Consider the following 17,973-nt stretch of genomic DNA (forward strand, 5'->3'; position numbering starts at 1 on the left):
CTGCTCCTGTGGCTTTAAGAGCAGGCGGGTTCACAGAAAGCTAGTAGATAAAGAGGACTTTCACCTGCTCAACTACTCAGTTTTAGGCTGGGAGAGAGGCGAGGGAAGCAGCTCCAGTGAACGGTTGAGAACATAAGATAGGGATAGGGTACCTATGGCCCTCCAGAGGTTGACCACTCTCACCATTGAGCATGCTCATGGGGGCTGATGGGAGTTGGAGGTCCAGCAACATCAGCAGGGCCACAGACTCCCCAATTCCTGGTCAACAGATGTCTCACAAGTACTTAACCATCTGATAACAAATACAGAAGAATATAGGGGGTTTTTTGAGCAAGAAACCTTCATTTACCAATTTGTGATGTCCACTTGGAGGGAGGAAGTTTCATTAATCCACCATTTGTATGCAGAACCTTATGTGTTCTGTATCAAAACAATTTTCACCTACTCCACAGTGCTTCACTTGTTAAATTGCAGGGCAAAAATATGTGGCCTTTTTTAATGGATCTGAAATGTCAACAGTAGAATAGTACTCAGATTTGAAAATGAAAACTGTTCCATTTAAGCTTCCGTTCAGGTTTTTCATAAAGTATGGGACAAAGGCAACTTTAATATATATACCCTGCATTGGAAGAATGCAATAAAATAAACTTCTGACCTTTCCCCCCTGCAGAGTAATCGAGTCACTCTGAAGATGGATGTGTCCCATACAGAGCATTCTCATGTGATTGGCAAAGGAGGAAATAACATTAAAAAGGTGATGGAGGAAACGGGGTGCCACATCCACTTTCCAGATTCTAATAGAAATAACCAAGCAGAAAAAAGCAATCAAGTGAGTATATATTTTTCATCCGCTGCATTGAGTCATAATATCCATACATATGAGTCAGAGATTTGTTCACGTCAATGGCATCTCAAGACGTTTTGCTATTGAGACAAAAGACATCCCCCCACCCCAGATACCTTTCTGTCATACTCCCAAGCCTCTTCTGCCTAAGGCGACTGCCTTCAACTTGCCTCTGAGTAAGGGTGGCTTTGTTTATGTCCTTGGGCGTGAGTGAGTATAGAGAGAAACTTGAAGCAATGAATCTTAAAAGTTTTCTCAGCCAAACAAATCACTTGCTGAAGTGATCAGAAAGTATTAGATTGTGTTTTTATTACAAATGCAATGGCTATCTTTGAAATAGCACCTCTTGTGGTCCAGTCTGTTTTGTTACATTATTTTAAAATAACATTTAAGCACTTCTTGAGTGAACTTTGATTACGTATCTAAAAGGAACCTTGCATGTTGCAGTGGGGGAGGGTAGTAAGAAATCAGAACTTCCAATTACGTTTTAAGCATCAAGGATAACCAACAGATGCATAACCGTGAATCACAATGGTAGAATTCATTGTTACAATTTCAATCTTACGTTCATATTTCCACAGGTGTCAATTGCAGGACAACCAGCCGGAGTTGAGTCGGCCAGAGTTAGAATACGGGTAATTATCAGATGCTGGTACTTTACTGGTGCCTTCCATTGAGCCCTCCTGGCTCCTTCCTCATGTCCTTGAAATAAGTTTTTTATATAGTTCGCTTGACCCAGAAAGTAGAAAACCACCCTGGCTGCTGTCTACTTTGGGGGTGCTGCAGAACTGCATAGTTCTGAGGATGTACTAGTTGTAACAAATATTTACAGACTTCCTTTCAAACCACTTGTGTTCACCCTATTTTTATTTGCTGTACTGACAAAGTTATGGACACATTCTGTGGATTAAAGTCCCAGAAGATGCAACAACAGTTTGTAGATTTTAATACTCACCCTATGTTTCTGGTATCATATCTACCTATTCCACTGCCAAATAGAGGTGAATTGTGATAATTTGATGCTTTCTGGTAGAGGTTGTGCAATGTAAGATGGTGGACAGCATAAAACAGCATTTAAGGCTGCTTGACTTAGAATTTTGAATATATACCTTCATGATAGGCCAAATAATTTCTTCCTTGTGTTGAACTTTTGCTTTTCTTTTGTTTATAATCACTGTTCCAGGAGCTGCTCCCATTGGTGCTGATGTTTGAATTACCTATAGCTGGAATCCTTCAACCAATCCCTGATCCCAATTCTCCTACAATTCAGCATATATCTCAGACATATAATATTTCAGTATCCTTTAAACAGCGTTCTCGGACATATGGGGCTACAGTCATCATCAGAGGATCTCAGAATAATGCTAGTTCTGTGAAGGTAAGACCTTAGCTGATACTACTGTGGTTGTACTGAAGGCACAGATGGATGTAGTAGCTGTTCTTGTTGCTTTGCTTGGAGTTGTGTGGCTGACAGTCCCAGAAAATGCCTGTTTCTGCCCAAGAGAAAGGAGTGAATTGTTTAACCTAGCCTTCTTTCAATGGTGTGCATATGCATAATGGAAACTGCAGTTTGCGCTATTCTTCAGGTCATAACCCTGCAGTATCCCTAGTACAGATAGGAGTTCCACGTGTTACCTGCATATGTTTAGAGACTGAAACTTGAGCCTGTTTCACACATCAGGCTAAGTGGGTAAGATCCCCGGCATTGAATGTGTTGGCCTAGTGTGGGGCTCCGAGGAGAGCTTGGCTGTCTGGCTGGTGTACCGGTCACCTAGCGCACCAGCAGCCACCCTGTCAGGCCTATTGGAGGCGGTGGCCGGCTGGGCCTTGGAGTTCCCCAACCTATTGGTACTGGGGGACTTCAACATCCATGCTGATGCCACTCCCTCATCACAGGCTCTGGACCTGGTGTCTTCCATGGCGACACTAGGGCTCTCCCAGTTTGTTTCGGGCCCCACGCATCAAGCAGGCCACACGCTGGATTTGATCTTTGGCGTAGGTATAGATGTGATCATGTCTCCTTTGATGAAGGTGCCATGGTCTGATCACTACGCTCTGAAAGCCAGGATTGACTTTCCGCCCCCACCCTGCTTAGGTGGCAAGCCAATTTGGGCTCGCCCGCGGAGGCTGATGGACCCTGATAGATTCCGTCAGGCCTTGCGGGACCTTGCTCCCCCTGGCGACTCATTGACTGAGCTTGTTGAGGGCTGGAATATCCAGCTCCTGGCAGCCATCGATGAGATCGCACCTAAGCGCCCTCTGCGACCCCGCAGAAACCGGGCTCCCTGGTTTACCGAGGAGCTCCGGAAAATGAAGCGGGACCTCAGACGGCTAGAGCGAGTATGGCGGGGTGCCCGTGATGGAGCCTCAAGAACATCTTATAGGGCTTTTATGAAAACCTACGAGATGGCGGTGAAGGCTGCTAAGAAGTCATACTTCTCGGCCTCCATTGCATCCGCTAGCTCTCGCCCAGCGCAATTATTTAGTATAATCAGGTCTTTAACGTCCCTTGTGGGACAGCCAAATTTAAATAACAATTTGACACTTAGCTGTGAGGCATTTGCGAGCTTCTTTGCGGAGAAGGTCTTGTTGCTCCGCCATGACCTCCCTGCCAATTTGGATACAATAAAGGAACTGGAGGCCCCTCGACTGTCCTCGGGTCCAGTATTGGACCACTTCGACCGGATATCCCCAGCCGATGTGGACAGACTCCTCCGAGCTGGAAAGCCCACCACCTGTCCTCTCGACCCGTGCCCGTCTTGGCTGATTAGAGCGTGTCCAGACGAGGTGCGGGCCCTCCTGGGGGATATCATCAATTTGTCCCTTGGCACGGGGACATTCCCAGGGGAACTGAAGGAGGCAGTGGTGCGCCCGCTCTTAAAGAAAACATCATTAGATCCTTTAGATCTATCCAATTACCGCCCGGTTTCGAATCTTCCGTTCCTGGGTAAGGTGATTGAGAGAGCGGTTGCCGAACAGCTTGGTGGGTTTCTGGATGAAACATCGGCTTTGGATCCATTCCAGTCCGGCTTCCGCACTGGTCATGGGACCGAGACGGCTCTGGTCGCCCTAACAGATGATCTTCGTAGACAGCTGGATCGAGGCGGGTCGGGGCTGCTGATTCTTCTAGATCTATCAGCAGCTTTCGACATGGTCGATCACGAACTTCTGGACCACCGCCTTGCCGACGTGGGGATCCAGGGCACAGTCCTTCAATGGCTGCGCTCGTTTCTCTCTGGTCGGGGACAGAGGGTGGCGCTTGGGGGGGAATTGTCATCGCGCCACTCCTTGGTGTGTGGAGTACCTCAGGGTGCGATACTCTCCCCGATGCTTTTCAACATCTTTATGCGCCCCCTCGCCCAGCTTGTCCGGAGTTTTGGGCTGGGTTGCCATCAGTATGCCGATGACACCCAACTCTATCTGTTGATGGATGGCCATCCTGACTCGGCCCCAGACACACTGACCAGATGTTTGGAAGCTGTGGCTGGATGGTTACGTGGGAGCCGGTTGAAGCTAAATCCTTCGAAGACAGAGGTCCTGTGGCTAGGGCGGGGCGATATGGGATTGGGGGGGCAACTCCCATCTCTTGCGGGGGCGCAATTAGTGCCAGCACCGTCTGTTAAGAGTTTGGGTGTAATCTTCGACGCCTCCCTTTCCATGGAGGCGCAGATTGCAGCTATAACAAAGGCGGCATTTTTCCATCTCCGCCAAGCTAAGCAGTTGGCTCCTTACCTCTCTCGCCCTGACCTGGCCACTGTGACCCATGCGACGGTCACCTCCAGATTGGATTATTGTAACTCGCTCTACGTGGGGCTGCCCTTGAGACTGACCCAGAAACTCCAGCGGGTGCAGAATGCCGCGGCGAGACTCCTTATGGGGTCTTCGCTGCGAGATCACATTCATCCGGTGCTACACCAGCTGCACTGGCTCCCGGTGGAGTACAGGATCAGATTTAAGGTGCTGGTTTTAACCTTTAAAGCCCTATACGGCCTAGGACCCTCGTACCTACGGGACCGCCTCTCCTGGTATGCCCCACAGAGAAACTTACGGTCTTCAAATAAAAACATCTTGAAGGTCCCAGGCCACAGAGAAGTTAGGCTGGCCTCAACTAGAGCCAGGGCTTTTTCGGCTGTGGCTCCGATCTGGTGGAACACTCTGTCACAAGAGACCAGGGCCCTGCGGGACTTGACATCTTTCCGCAGGGCCTGCAAGACAGAGTTGTTCCGCCAGGCCTTTGGCCAGGGCACAGCCTGACTCCCTCCCTCGGCAATCTTCGCGGAGCTCTGGCCCAATGGTTGCCAGTGGCCTGAATTAATTAATTTTACAATGAATGATTTTAGAGTGTTGTTTATGTTATACTTTTATACTGTTTTATTGTTGTTAGCCGCCCTGAGCCCGGCTTCGGCTGGGGAGGGCGGGATATAAATAAAATTTATTATTATTATTATTATTATCAATATGTGTTTGAGTTGAGAGGACAGCTGCCGTCTAGCAGAAAGACACAGTTTACCTCTGTGCACTGACCATGCATTCCGATGTGCTTAGGCCTCATAGACTGTGGTCCTTAGTCCTGATCTTGCTAGGTAGCAATTGTAGCATTTTGGGAAAAGCCACGTTGGATTGCATGTGTGGACACATTGAGTCTAATGACAGACATAAGCATGGCAGGCCTGGTGACGGGCAGCTAGTCATGATCTCCGTGCCACATGTGGTATGCTCACCTAATTTATCCAGTTTGGAATATTGTGGAGTACTAAAAGGACAGATCTCTTAGAGAATTTGCTATGCATTCCAACATAAGTGATTTCCTGTGCCTGTCTATAGATGTCGTGCAGATCCATCTTTCACCTATTCCATTCATTTTTAATACCAGACCATTGGAACTTTTTAAGGAAGCTGCTACTTTATTTAGAAACCCAATCCATTGTGGTCAAGTACAAATTGCCACTCCCTGAATTTTAAGTTGTCTCTACCGCACTTGTAATCTACCCTTGCTTAATGCCGTGTTCAGGGTATTTCATAGGATTTACTCCCATTTATCCTCACACAAAATATAGCCGCCTTATGAGACTGACTGTGTGTTGGGGAGGAGATAATCTAGTATGGATTGAACAAAATGGAATATATATATTACAGCACTGGATACACAAGCGTGCATATTAATCCCTTTGCTTTAATTGGGATAAGTCTCATTCCTTTCTGTATGCAGAATATATGGGGAGCAACCTGATATAAACTTTTCTCAAACTTCTTTTAAATAGGAAGGAACAGCTACGCTCTTGGAGCACCTGGCGGGTAGCCTGGCTTCTGCAATCCCCGTGAGCACACAGCTGGATATAGCAGCTCAGCATCATCTCTTTATGATGGGTCGGAACGGCAGCAACATCAAGCATATAATGCAGAGAACTGGTGCTCAGATCCATTTCCCCGATCCCAGTAACCCACAGAAGAAATCCACAGTCTACCTCCAGGGCACTATTGAGTCAGTCTGCCTTGCCAGACAGTACCTCATGGTATGTAAATTAAAACTTTGGAAATTGTCAAGCAGCAGCAGCAACAACAACAACAACAACAAAACACTGCAATCACAGGACAATTCACTGGTACTGAAATGAATAATAAGGCTGTAGGTTTGTCAGCAGTTATGCAGTCAATAGGGATCAGCTGCTGTTTCCAGATCTGCAAAACCAGGGGTTCCCAGTTCTCGCTGGAGTGGTAAATCTGTGTCTAGACTGTCTCACTTCAGGCTGATGTGGATTTGTGTGATTTGAATGCTCCTCCATACAAAAGGAAAATATAAAAAACTGGAATGTTAAAAACAAGGTTTGGGTTTAACCAGTGCTGTTTTTCTAGAAAAAGAGCTGCTGGAACTCACCATGAACACCTCCCTTGTTCCCTTACAATGGCAATGGCGTCCACCTGAGAGGTGCCAGAACTGAGCTGGAAAAAAGCCCTGGGCTTAATACTCCCTACTTCACTTCTAGTTTCCTCTTGCAGAGGGATTTTTGTGCATGGAGTAGCAATCAGTCATTTGAGCCAAAACCAGGTTTGCCACCTCAGCGAGAACTTGGCATTGAGCACATGATGATTTATGTATGTGTTTCCAAACACAAGTGTGTCCCATTCACAGGTTACCTTTTTAGGTGTACACAAACATAATCGGTTTGATAGGGTTAAGGGACTCTTTAATTAAATTATGCATGATTTAACCAATGAGTTACTAACATGAATCCAATGTTTGTCTGTTTTCTAAGTAATTTAAACATGCCAATACTTCAGCACAAAGGTTTGCAAAGATCTGGTGGAAAATTCTAGCGTTAGTGGCTCAAATCTGTGACATTTGAGTTCCAGCCCAAAAACTGTTTACTTGGATTTCATGAACTATGGGTTTTGGAATTTGAGAATTATAAGTACAGGGAATTGAACTATGAATTCCCATAGCCTAAAACAGCAATAGTGAGAGTTCAAGTTAGCAAATTTGTAACACACACATCCAGTTGACAAGAACTAACATGGCCATTCTTTCTTTCAATGCTGCAAGGGAGTGCACATATAATGGGATGGTAAGTTATCTATAATATGTTCTTAATGTTGACTATCCAACTAGTAGTATTCAAGGTGGAGGAAGAAATTTAATCTAGAACTATGCTTTTTAAGAAATGCTCATAGAGAACACCATAAGGGATACTGATTAGTTTCTATGTAAGAATGACAGAAAGCTTAAATTAAAAAGCCCCTTTTTAATGCTCAGAAGAGCAGCAGAGTTTTTTCGTATTTTTAAATATAGTGAACAATGATGAGCAGATAAAGTGCAAGGATGATTTTTACAAGCATGTCATGCTTATTAATTTTATTTATCTTTCTTCAGACAGTTCAGGTTTTATAAAATAATAATAATAATAAAAATGCAACAAGCTAGAAGAAGGCAAAGCATCCAAAGGACAAAAAGGCGGTTTAAAGCAGTGTAAAATGGGATGCCTTAAAAGGCCTTTGTGAATAAAAAATACCTTCAGTCAGCTCAGCTCCAGGCAAGCCTTTTGCAGTGAAAGGAGCTCTAGAATCTGAGTGCCGCTGCAGACATAAGTGTCTCCCCAGCTCACCTCAGATATTGGGGGCAGAGATGCAAAGAAAGGTTTCTGAGGAGGATCCCTAGAACTGGGCAGATTAAACCATTAAAAACAGCATTTTGAATTGAGCCCAGAAATTGACAAGAAGCCAGTGCAAATGTCTGGCCAGATGAGTTCCATGCACCCTTTCCTAGTTAGTGTAGAACATGGTAAGTAGATTACTAACTGAAACTGGCCATCATCCAGTCCATTACCAATCTCAGACAGTGGTTCCTTAACCCCAGCCATCTCACCTGCATTTAATGAGAGGAAGAAATATAGTTGGGTGACAACACTACTTCCCAAATACCCTCTCTCAGTGGCTTCCAGTGTTAAATAAGAAAGCTTCATTGCAAAATTAAATATGTCTTAGTTTTTAGGTTCTTGTGTTTTCTTTTTCATTCATTTGCAAACGCAGGAAATGTGTGAACCAATTTTAAGAATCGCTTGTGAAAATGGACTGATGCTGCAATCCTGTACCTCCTTACATAGGAGTAAGCCCCTCCAAATTCAGTGGCACTTACTTTTGAGTAGGCACTTATAGGATAATGCTCTGCTTGCCTGTTGATATTGGGTTTTGTGTTTAATCTTTCAGGGCTGCCTTCCTCTTGTGCTGATGTTTGATATGAAGGAAGAAATTGATGTGGAACCACACTTTATAACTCAGCTAATGGAACAGCTAGACGTCTTCATTAGTATTAAGCCAAAGCCAAAGCAGCCAAGCAAGGTTGGTAGAAAACATTCCCTTTTTGTAGGCAAATCAAGCCTTCCTTCTGCAGCCCAGAAATAAACCTAACTAGCTGTTCAGTCAATGGATGTATAAGCATCTGAAAACAAGACTTGCTTTTTATTGATAATTATTTCCTGCATTCACAGAGCACCTCTGCAGCCAGTTTGCACTCTTTTAAAAAGATAATCTAATGCATTTAGCTCTGAGAAGCCAGTGCTTCTAATAAACCAGGAATGTTATGGAAACTCTATCCCCTTTAACCGTGCATGCATACTCAGACCCAGCTCTAGATTGCACAAGCAAGAGGGCTTACTCAGTGACACCTGGGAAACCAGAAGCTAAGCAGGACATGGTTCCCCACCTATTGCAATGCCTCCACCAAAGAGCCCTTGTGATGATGGGCTCTGGTGAGAGGCAAGCAAGGCATTGACCTCTGTTGTCTAGGCTTAGAACCCAAAATGTGCCCCAGTAGGCCTGTTCATATTTTTCAGTAGTATCTTACAACTTGAGACTTCACTCAGCCTTGAAACTCACTGAGTGACCTTGGGCAAGTCCCTGGCTCTCAGCCTAACCTATTTCACAGGGTTTTAAGGATGGGGGAAAAATGAGGAGTGGGGTTATGTGCCCTGCCTTAAGCTCCTTTGGATATAAAGCAGGAAATAAGTATAACAAATTGCTAAACGGGTTGCAAGGCCTGCACAACTCTTGCATACAGATTTGTGAAATAATGGGAAGAGGAGAAAATATGTCTCTTTCACTATTTAATAGGAGAAAGAACTAAACAGATATCCATCTCGAATCACCACTGGGTAATAGCCATCCTATTACCTTGATTCTAACTTATACTATTAACTAATTTGTACCTGGCTTTATTTGAACTGGGATGCAGGTGGTGCTGTGGGTTAAACCACAAAGCCTAGGACTTGCCGATCAGAAGGTCGGCGGTTCGAATCCCCGCGACGGGGTGAGCTCCCGTTGCTTGGTCCCTGGTCCTGCCAACCTAGCAGTTCGAAAGCACATCAAAGTGCAAGTAGATAAATAGGTACCTCTCCAGCGGGAAGGTAAACAGCGTTTCCGTGCACTGCTCTGGTTCGCCAGAAGCGGCTTAGTCATGCTGGCCACATGACCCGGAAGCTGTACGCTGGCTCCCTCGGCCAATAGAGCAAGACGAGCACTGCAGCCCCAGAGTCGGCCACGACTGGACCTAATGGTCAGGGGTCCCTTTACCTTTACCTTATTTGAACTGGCTTTATCAGACTTTCTATTTTTGGTTTGTTATTTGTGAACAATGAAAACCCTCTTTGTCATATTCCTGGTACTGCAGTAAAGCTTTAATAATAAAGGCTTCCAATGAACATGAGCAGTGTTAGAAACTGAGATATGAAAGCTAGGGGCTAAATGGCACCTTAAGTCTAGGTTATGGGCGCAATAATGGAATGTCTAGGCGTACTTTTTTATAACAAGAATACAAAGCTGAACATGAATGAATTTCAGCTAAAATATTATGTTCATTTTTCACATGATCTAGTCCATGGGTAGGCAAACTAAAGGCCCAATTGCCTTCTAAATCCGGCCTGCCGATGGTCCGGGAATCAGCGTGTTTTTACATGAGTAGAATGTGTGCTTTTATTTGAAATGCATATCTGGGTTATTTGTGGGACATAGGAATTCATTTTGTTTGTTTTCAAAATATAGTCCGGTACCCCACAAGGTCTGAGGGACAGTGGACTGGCCCCCAGTTGAAAAAGTTTGCTGACCCCTGATCTAGTCCTTCCTTTTAACCCCACCCCCCAATATTCTTAAGAGGGTGTCTTATCCAGTCTTCAGAGAGTAACTGGAAGTGGGGAGGCAGAAAAAGGTCCCCCTTTCCTTCCACTCTGCAGTTTTAATCTGAAATCTTAGGCACAGGACTGCACCCAGAGCTCAGAAACAGCTCACACTAATGAAATTCCCTGTCACAAAATGTGCCTAGAACAATGGGAGTTTCGAACACTGAACATGAGGTTTCTAGTTCATTCTTATGTTGTTTTAGAGATATAAGCAACACAAATATAGAAACCCAAGCAAGGGAAGAATTGTCAGGTGTTTGTAAAAACTCTATATAGCGGGCCTTTTTTACAGTGGTACCTCGCAAGACGAATGCCTTGCAAGACGAAAAACGCACAAGACGAAAGAGTTTTCCGTTTTTTGAGTCGTTCCGCAAGACGAATTTCCCTATGGGCTTGCTTCACAAGACGAAACGTCTTGCGAGTTCTTGCGAGTTTGTTTCCTTTTTCTTAAAGCCACTAAGCCGCTGATAGCCGTGCTTCGCAAGACAAAAAAAACGCAAGACGAAGAGACTCGCGGAATGGATTAATTTCGTCTTGCGAGGCACCACTGTACTAAAATTTCAGGCTGATTGTACATGATGTAAGAATGCTGTTGCGCAACTAGTGGCCATTGCAATGCAGTCTGGGTTGGAAAATTAAATGATGGAATAATTCCTTGAGCTCCCCACCACGTGGCCAGAATTTGGTTTTCCTTAACCAGAGCTTCTGGAAGTAATGACATGGCAAAGTTAATAAGGATCTGAGCCTGTAGTGTAGCAGTTGCATTCACCATGCACATATTCAGTTCAAACTGGCAAAATATGTTGTTTACTTCAATTGATCTCCAGGTCTCCCTTCAGAGACAAGTAGAAGTACCAAAGGATAAATTGTTTTCAATATGTGCAATCTTAAGTTATGTGACCAGAATTGGAAACTTTGAGCAGGGCTATGCAGAATTTCTGGTTTGTGAGTGAACCTTGGTTTGCATTAACTACATTGACACATTGCACATGTAACATTGTTAGCATATGGCGGGGAAACAGCCTGAGTTCATGAGGCTGGGAGTGGGGGTGGGTGCAGGATAAAGGGGCTCAAAAGGCACGAACTTGAGAGGGAGAATAATCAGTAGCATACACAGTTTCCATCCTAAAATGGATGGAAGGAAGATTTTAGCTCAAGTACAAGCAGCATTTTGGTAGTTGGCAAACCTTGCTCTGTGATCAAAGATTAGGCAGAAAAGAGGAGGCTGGAAGTTGTGGACTCCATTAAGGCTCACAGGATCTCACTTTTCCTCTGTATATAAAAACCTAGATTTGATACCAGAGCTATTTAGTGTCATTCTAAGTAGTTGCAGGAGAAATGAATTTTTTACATAAACACTTGTCCCATTTTGAAAGATTATAAAACATACACATCATTTAAATAATTGTGTTTTATCTTGTAAGGGAGAAAATAAACAAGGCTTGTTGTACCATCCCTGTGTTCCATAGTTCTTCCTTTAGAAAAAGGCAAAATGTTAAGTAATCCCTACAAGTTTTGCAGACCTGACTGCCGTCTTTCTATTAATACCAGAGGATGAGTTTGGCTCGAGAGTGGGTTTGTAAACAAATTCCTCTAAATGTTGCCAGTTATCAGAATCCCTTGGAACATTTTATTGCATTTCCTTGCTTGCATGTTTTCTCCTTACAGTCTGTAATTGTGAAAAGTGTTGAGCGAAATGCCTTAAACATGTACGAGGCACGAAAATGTCTCCTGGGTCTTGAAAGCAGTGGAGTCCCCATGGCAACAAGCCCATCCACAGTCTCGTGTCCTGTTGGCCTCTCATGTCCTGGTTTGGATATCCTGTCCTCAGCTGGGCTAGGACTTACTGGACTCGGTAAGAAGTCTACAATACTTTACTGTACTCCAAAACTTCACACTATGAGTTGGGTTGTGGGACAAGCTGTGTGTTTTAACCATGTATTTAACTGAAGAGGGGTAATGGAAGATATTGAGGGTGGGATGTGAAATAACAGCTTTGGGGCAATGCTGTTGGCAATGAAGGAACAGCTGGGGTAAGAGACAAGGATAGGACAGAGCTGGGTGTCAGTGGGATTTCTGATTAAAGTACAAGTCCATTGGTGACCAGTTTCCAAAGAGTGCTGTTGACCTTGCAGCACTAGAGTTTAAAGAGAGAGGGAAGTACAGTGCCCCATGTCCAGGTAGCCCCAGCATCACTGAAGGGGGAAGTAGCTATCATGGGAAGTATAGGCTTATGTGGACTCCTCTTTGAAAATGTCAGTCCTCCAATGTGATATTAAAGCAAAATTAATTTGAAGAATTTGATTTATTTTTTTAAAGCATTGTTTCATTAATTCTGTGCAGGCGTGTGAGGGGTAAGTTACCTGTCTTGCTTTTTTACTTTGTAGGCCTCCTTGGTCCAACAGCCTTGTCTGTCAGCACGTCCACCACACCAAATTCTCTCCTAAATGCTCTCAATAGTTCTGTTAGTCCTTTGCAGAGTCCTAGTTCAGGCACGCCCAGCCCAACATTGTGGGCATCTTCAATTGCCAATACAAGTGCTACAGGTTAGTAGGTCTCATTTGTTTGATTTTAAAAAAAACCTTGAACTTTTGCATAGTGAACGGTAAAAAATGTTTTTAGAAAGAAGCATGGGGTCCAAATTATGAAGAATTCCCAAGTTCCACAAAGGTTTATGGCAGAGCTTTCCCAACTTTTCATGTTGTTGACACACTTTTTGGACATGCATCATTTTACGACACAGTAATTCAATTTTGCTAGCAAACCGGAGGTTAAGTTAACCCATTTCCAGCCCCAAGAGGAGCATGGGGAGCATTCGCACAACACACCTACACACTGCAGGCAACACACTAACGTGTCGTGTCACAGTTTGGAAAGCTCTCGTTTATAGCATTAAAGTGATGTGATCAAGTTTAAGTCTCTTCGTTGTAATGACCTTCTTTACAGTGGAGTATCCTAGGATAGAGCACTTCCTTTGCAGAATGTCCCAGGTTCAGTCATTGACATTTCAAGTAGCAGGACTGTGCCATAGAGAGATGCCGGCAATTAAGCAAAAGCTGTACTGGAGCAATTGCCTGGCTGTCCGTAATTGCTGCTCTATTTAATTAAGATTTTGTGCATGAATGCAATTGAGAAATGTTACTGATCTGGAAGTTGTTACATTTTCTTTCAGGCTTCTCTGCTATTCCCCACCTGATGATGCCATCTACTGCCCAAGCCACTTTGACCAGTATTCTTCTGTCAGGAGTGCCAAACTATAGCCAGAACACGCCATCTCCCCCTCCTGGCTTGACCCCTGTCGATATTCATGTCAATGGCATGCAAGCGGAAAACAAGAAAAGCTCAGCTTCTCTAAATGGTCATGTAAAGGTAAATCGACTTAGGCTACAATCCTAAGCATTCTTCGTTGAGAGTATGCCATTGAACTAAGTAAATATGCTTAGGATCATGCAGTCAATGCATATTGAAAATACATCTAAGTAAATTATCATTTAGACAATAAAAACCTTATGTTAAAATCTTATGTTAAAACAGCAAGCAGAGTATAAAAAATCTCCTGCCTTGATTAATTAGGGCACTTTGTCAATCTAATGGTTATAAACTGTAACAAAGCTGGTAAATGTGGAGATTGTGGTCAAACATTAATTTATATATCTCCCTCTGTACAGGTGGGACAAATCTGAGGTGGGCACCTTTTTACTATTTATAGGCTGAAAGTAAGTCTGGAGGTCTGTGTGCTCCCTCTTCTCCTACAGTGAAACTGCCAGGAAGAGGTTGGAAGCTTTAGGTTTCATTTTTATTTAAACACAGTTTAGTTGCATGTACCAACCCAGACAAACTGTGGTTAGTTATAAGGATGATTTGCTGAAACCAGTCAACTTCATAAACCATGGTTTGATGTTGGCTTGTTTCAATAAATAATAGTTTAGACTAGCCACAGTTTTTCAGGATTTGGACATAAAGCTGAGTTGCATTTAAATGAAAATGAACACTTCTGATCTCCTCATTACTGTACTGAAGGAGAAGAGAAGGAGGAGCATATGAGACCAAGGCTTTTTCACTTGTTAAACCATAGTTTGAAATAGCATCCAGATGCAGCCACAGAGTTGGTTGTATTAAGTCCCATTTGAAATCAGTTCAAGCCAGCTAATGTCTCACTAATGTCAATAGAAATCAACCAAGCAAACTTCGGGGCTTTTGTGTTAAGAAAAAGGTTTGGCTTCTTAAGCTTTGCAGAGTATAATAGTGGTGTCACTTTGCCATTGCAGCTTCCTTCCTACTTGGCATCTTTAGTATCTCGAATTGTAGGGAATACATCCAAAATCTGAACATTGATTTTTGAAACTCAGATTTAGTGCTGCTCATTGTTTTAAAACCTGGACTTGTTTGCCTGCAATTGTTGAGTAGGGAAAATGTAAATATTTCAAATATTTCCCTATTTGAGTTTCTTTCTGTCTGCAATTTACCTAATTTTGTGTTCAACCACTTTGGCACAAAATTTTCAACAGTGACAATCTGAACTCACAGTATTGGAAGGGTGCATCAGTGGATGGCTTCTGTGGGGCATGACAAAAGTCTTCTGTGGATTAGGGTCAGACATAAATATTCCATTCAGTTAAACTATGCTTGATCTTGGGGAAAGAGTGGGTGTGCTGTTTGCTGGGAAAGGCATCTGGGTAAGCAGGGGATGACTCTAGTGGTGTCCTTGAGTGTACATATTGTACTGCCATTACCTCCTAGGAGAGTTGCTAAAGTTCTGCTCCTTGTGACATTGCTTGCAAGCCAAATCCCCTGTTCCTGACATTGTCCTGGTTTGCATTTCACTTTAAACCATAGTTAAAATAAACTGTGGTTTAATGTGAATGGACAGAATTCTAGCGCGTGCAGCCAAAATCACGGGTGCTTTGCTCCTCTCTTGCTGGGAATCAAGCCGTGCTCTGGCTTGCTGTGTCATCTGAACCTGGTTTTGTCATTTATTTCTCTCCGAAACATGAATTGGAAGCCAAGGTTTGTTCCTGGCCTAATGCTTGTGGTTTGTTTGGGGGAAAGAAACCATGACCCAAGTTTGGATGACACGATAAGCCAGACCATGGCCTGTTTCCCGGCAGCAGCAGGGGAGGAGTGCAGCACCCAGGATTTCAGCAGCGTGCAGTAGCACACAGCTTTTTCCCATTAAACCACAGGGGTTTTGTTTTGTTTCAAACTATGGTTACTTTTCTGTGTTGTGTGAAACGTGCCATTAGGTTTTCTCATCTCCACCCAGACATCTCTTTCATGACAGGCCCTGCTCTGTGTGGGCACCCCTCTTGCCATTCATCAAAGGACTTTTGCTAGTGTAAATGCTTAAGTGATACAATGCTCTTTTTTGTTGGTCTCAGTGGATCTTTTTCAATCAAATGTTTTATAGTTTAAGATTATGACTAAACATTCTTGCGACTATTCCAGACCTCAGCTATGAAATATACTGCACTAACTGCTGCATCACTCGGTGAAAATGTATTGGGTCCAAACCACAGCGATCCATCCAGGCAGACAAATAGTCATAGTGCCTCCGAACAAGTGACCACCAAGGCAAATGCTGGCGAAGGTATAATCAAATAAGCATTGTGCTTTCTCAGGTTGCCTTATCCTCTCAGATGGGCAAGGTTACCTCTCCTCCTGAGAGATTTGGGATAAGCTTGTATTTTAATTGGTGATGAATCATTCTAAACACCAGCTGAGTAAACGGCAAGCTAAGCGACTAAGCAGATAGGAAGAAATTAAGAAGGAGCTGCCAGTTTCAGCAGGACTCCCAAGTCGTCGTCATGCTAAATATTGAAGAGATGCTCAAGTTCAAATAGTTGGTTGAGGGTTGCCGTTAAATCCATTGTCACTCATCTTACACATGAGTTCGTCAGTAGCTTGGCTTGGAATAAAACAAGCCGTGCTTCATTATAGAAATGAGCCTTGAGCTTTCATGCTTTCCCTCCCCTTAGTTGGAAAGGGAGGAAATCTCCTGTCCCCAGTTTATTCTAACCTGCAGTTTCCTGAACTCAAACAAAATGGGAAAGAAGGGAATGTATGAGCTCAAGATTCATGGCAGCTTTCACTTCAAACAGCAAACCATGCTTTTATATTACATATGAGCCAGACCAGTAAAACTGCTCAAATCGAGGTTTTTATATTGCACTGTAAAGTTCTATTTCTTAGTTTCATGGTATGATGAATGATAGAGGTATAGTATGGTTCACATAGCTTCTAATATTACACCTTCAAATGTGTATATGGCTGCTATAGGTCTCTCTGTAGTGCTTTGCTGAAAAGTTTGGTAACTGAAATTCTGCACCAAGAAAATGTGAACCATTCTTTCCCTATACAAATGATATATGAGCATGCTTTGTGTTTTTATTGCAAAGTTCTGCTGCGCATAGTGACTGAGTTTAACTATTTTTTCAGTAAGTTGTTGTGGAAAGCTGCAAATATCCTTCATAATAAATTGAAATGCACAAAGCTTCAGTGGAATCAATACTATAGAAGGGTCTTGGTGGCTATCGAATCAGTTCCTATAGTGACCGGATTTGTGCTAGCTTTAAATCATTCCTGACAGATACATAATATACTGCTCTTTGTTCTCCATAGGTTGCAATGATGCCTTTGTGGAGGTGGGCATGCCAAGAAGTCCTTCACATTCAGCCAATGCCAGTGATCTCAAGCAAATGATGAGTTCCTCCAAGCAATCCTGTGCAAAAAGGCAAACAGTAGAACTGTTGCAAGGCACCAAAAACTCTCACTTACAGTATGTCACATTCATAAATATGACTTTATAAAGTACAGGGAGGCAGTAACATATTTTACATGTTCTGGCGAAGGGCTGGTAGCTCTGCCATTAATAACGGTCTTACTCTGGAGTTAGGGCCCTGCCCTGAAGTAAGAGAGCTTCTCAAAATTCATATGGACATGGTGATCTCTTGATGACCCACGTTTGACTCTCATGATTTTTGCTTAATTGAAGTGCTACCTATATGCTAATACTTAACAGAGAGTCTCTCAGTGTTACCGTCCCCCTATTGCAGTAGAGGTTCCCTCGGGCTGACAAAACAAGGCTTGTGCAAGGCTACATAGTGAGTGGTGAGATTTCAGCAGGGAATTTTGTGATTTACAGGTCAGTCTCATACCCACCACACTAGCTCTCCAAAATAAATGTGTGGGGTTCACAGCATACATTGCTCAAGACAACTCTTCAGTAACTTTTAAGGCAGGCTTTTTAGTATTGTCATAGCGATGTAGTTGCGACTTCTCAATTGGATGTGGGTTATATTCCCCGCTTTGCTTAAATGTAGGGAGCAATGTGACCAGATCAGTACACACCAATAAGTTGGCCCATAGCCTTTTCCACTAATCCTTGGTCTGTGAGCAGCCACAATGGGCCACAGGGAACATATTCATGCACTCTTAGATCTACATACCTCCAAAGATGCTCTCTTG

At 43.5% G+C, this 17,973-nt stretch overlaps 1 protein-coding gene across 1 annotated transcript in view; it reads left to right on the forward strand.

Annotated features, from left to right (window-relative positions):
- Positions 1-17,973, forward strand: part of BICC1 (BicC family RNA binding protein 1) — a 108,796-nt gene that overhangs the window by 77,234 nt on the left and 13,589 nt on the right. The window contains exons 5-14 of the mRNA XM_083502421.1: positions 671-829; positions 1,426-1,479; positions 2,028-2,222; positions 6,106-6,357; positions 8,546-8,677; positions 12,178-12,364; positions 12,897-13,055; positions 13,682-13,878; positions 15,955-16,096; positions 17,128-17,284. Coding sequence (XP_083358547.1) covers positions 671-829; positions 1,426-1,479; positions 2,028-2,222; positions 6,106-6,357; positions 8,546-8,677; positions 12,178-12,364; positions 12,897-13,055; positions 13,682-13,878; positions 15,955-16,096; positions 17,128-17,284 — 1,634 coding nt within the window. The remainder of the gene's footprint in view (positions 1-670; positions 830-1,425; positions 1,480-2,027; positions 2,223-6,105; positions 6,358-8,545; positions 8,678-12,177; positions 12,365-12,896; positions 13,056-13,681; positions 13,879-15,954; positions 16,097-17,127; positions 17,285-17,973) is intronic.

Source organism: Podarcis liolepis, assembly GCF_965112155.1.
Source record: "Podarcis liolepis genome assembly, chromosome: 5".
NCBI lineage: Eukaryota > Metazoa > Chordata > Lepidosauria > Squamata > Lacertidae > Podarcis > Podarcis liolepis.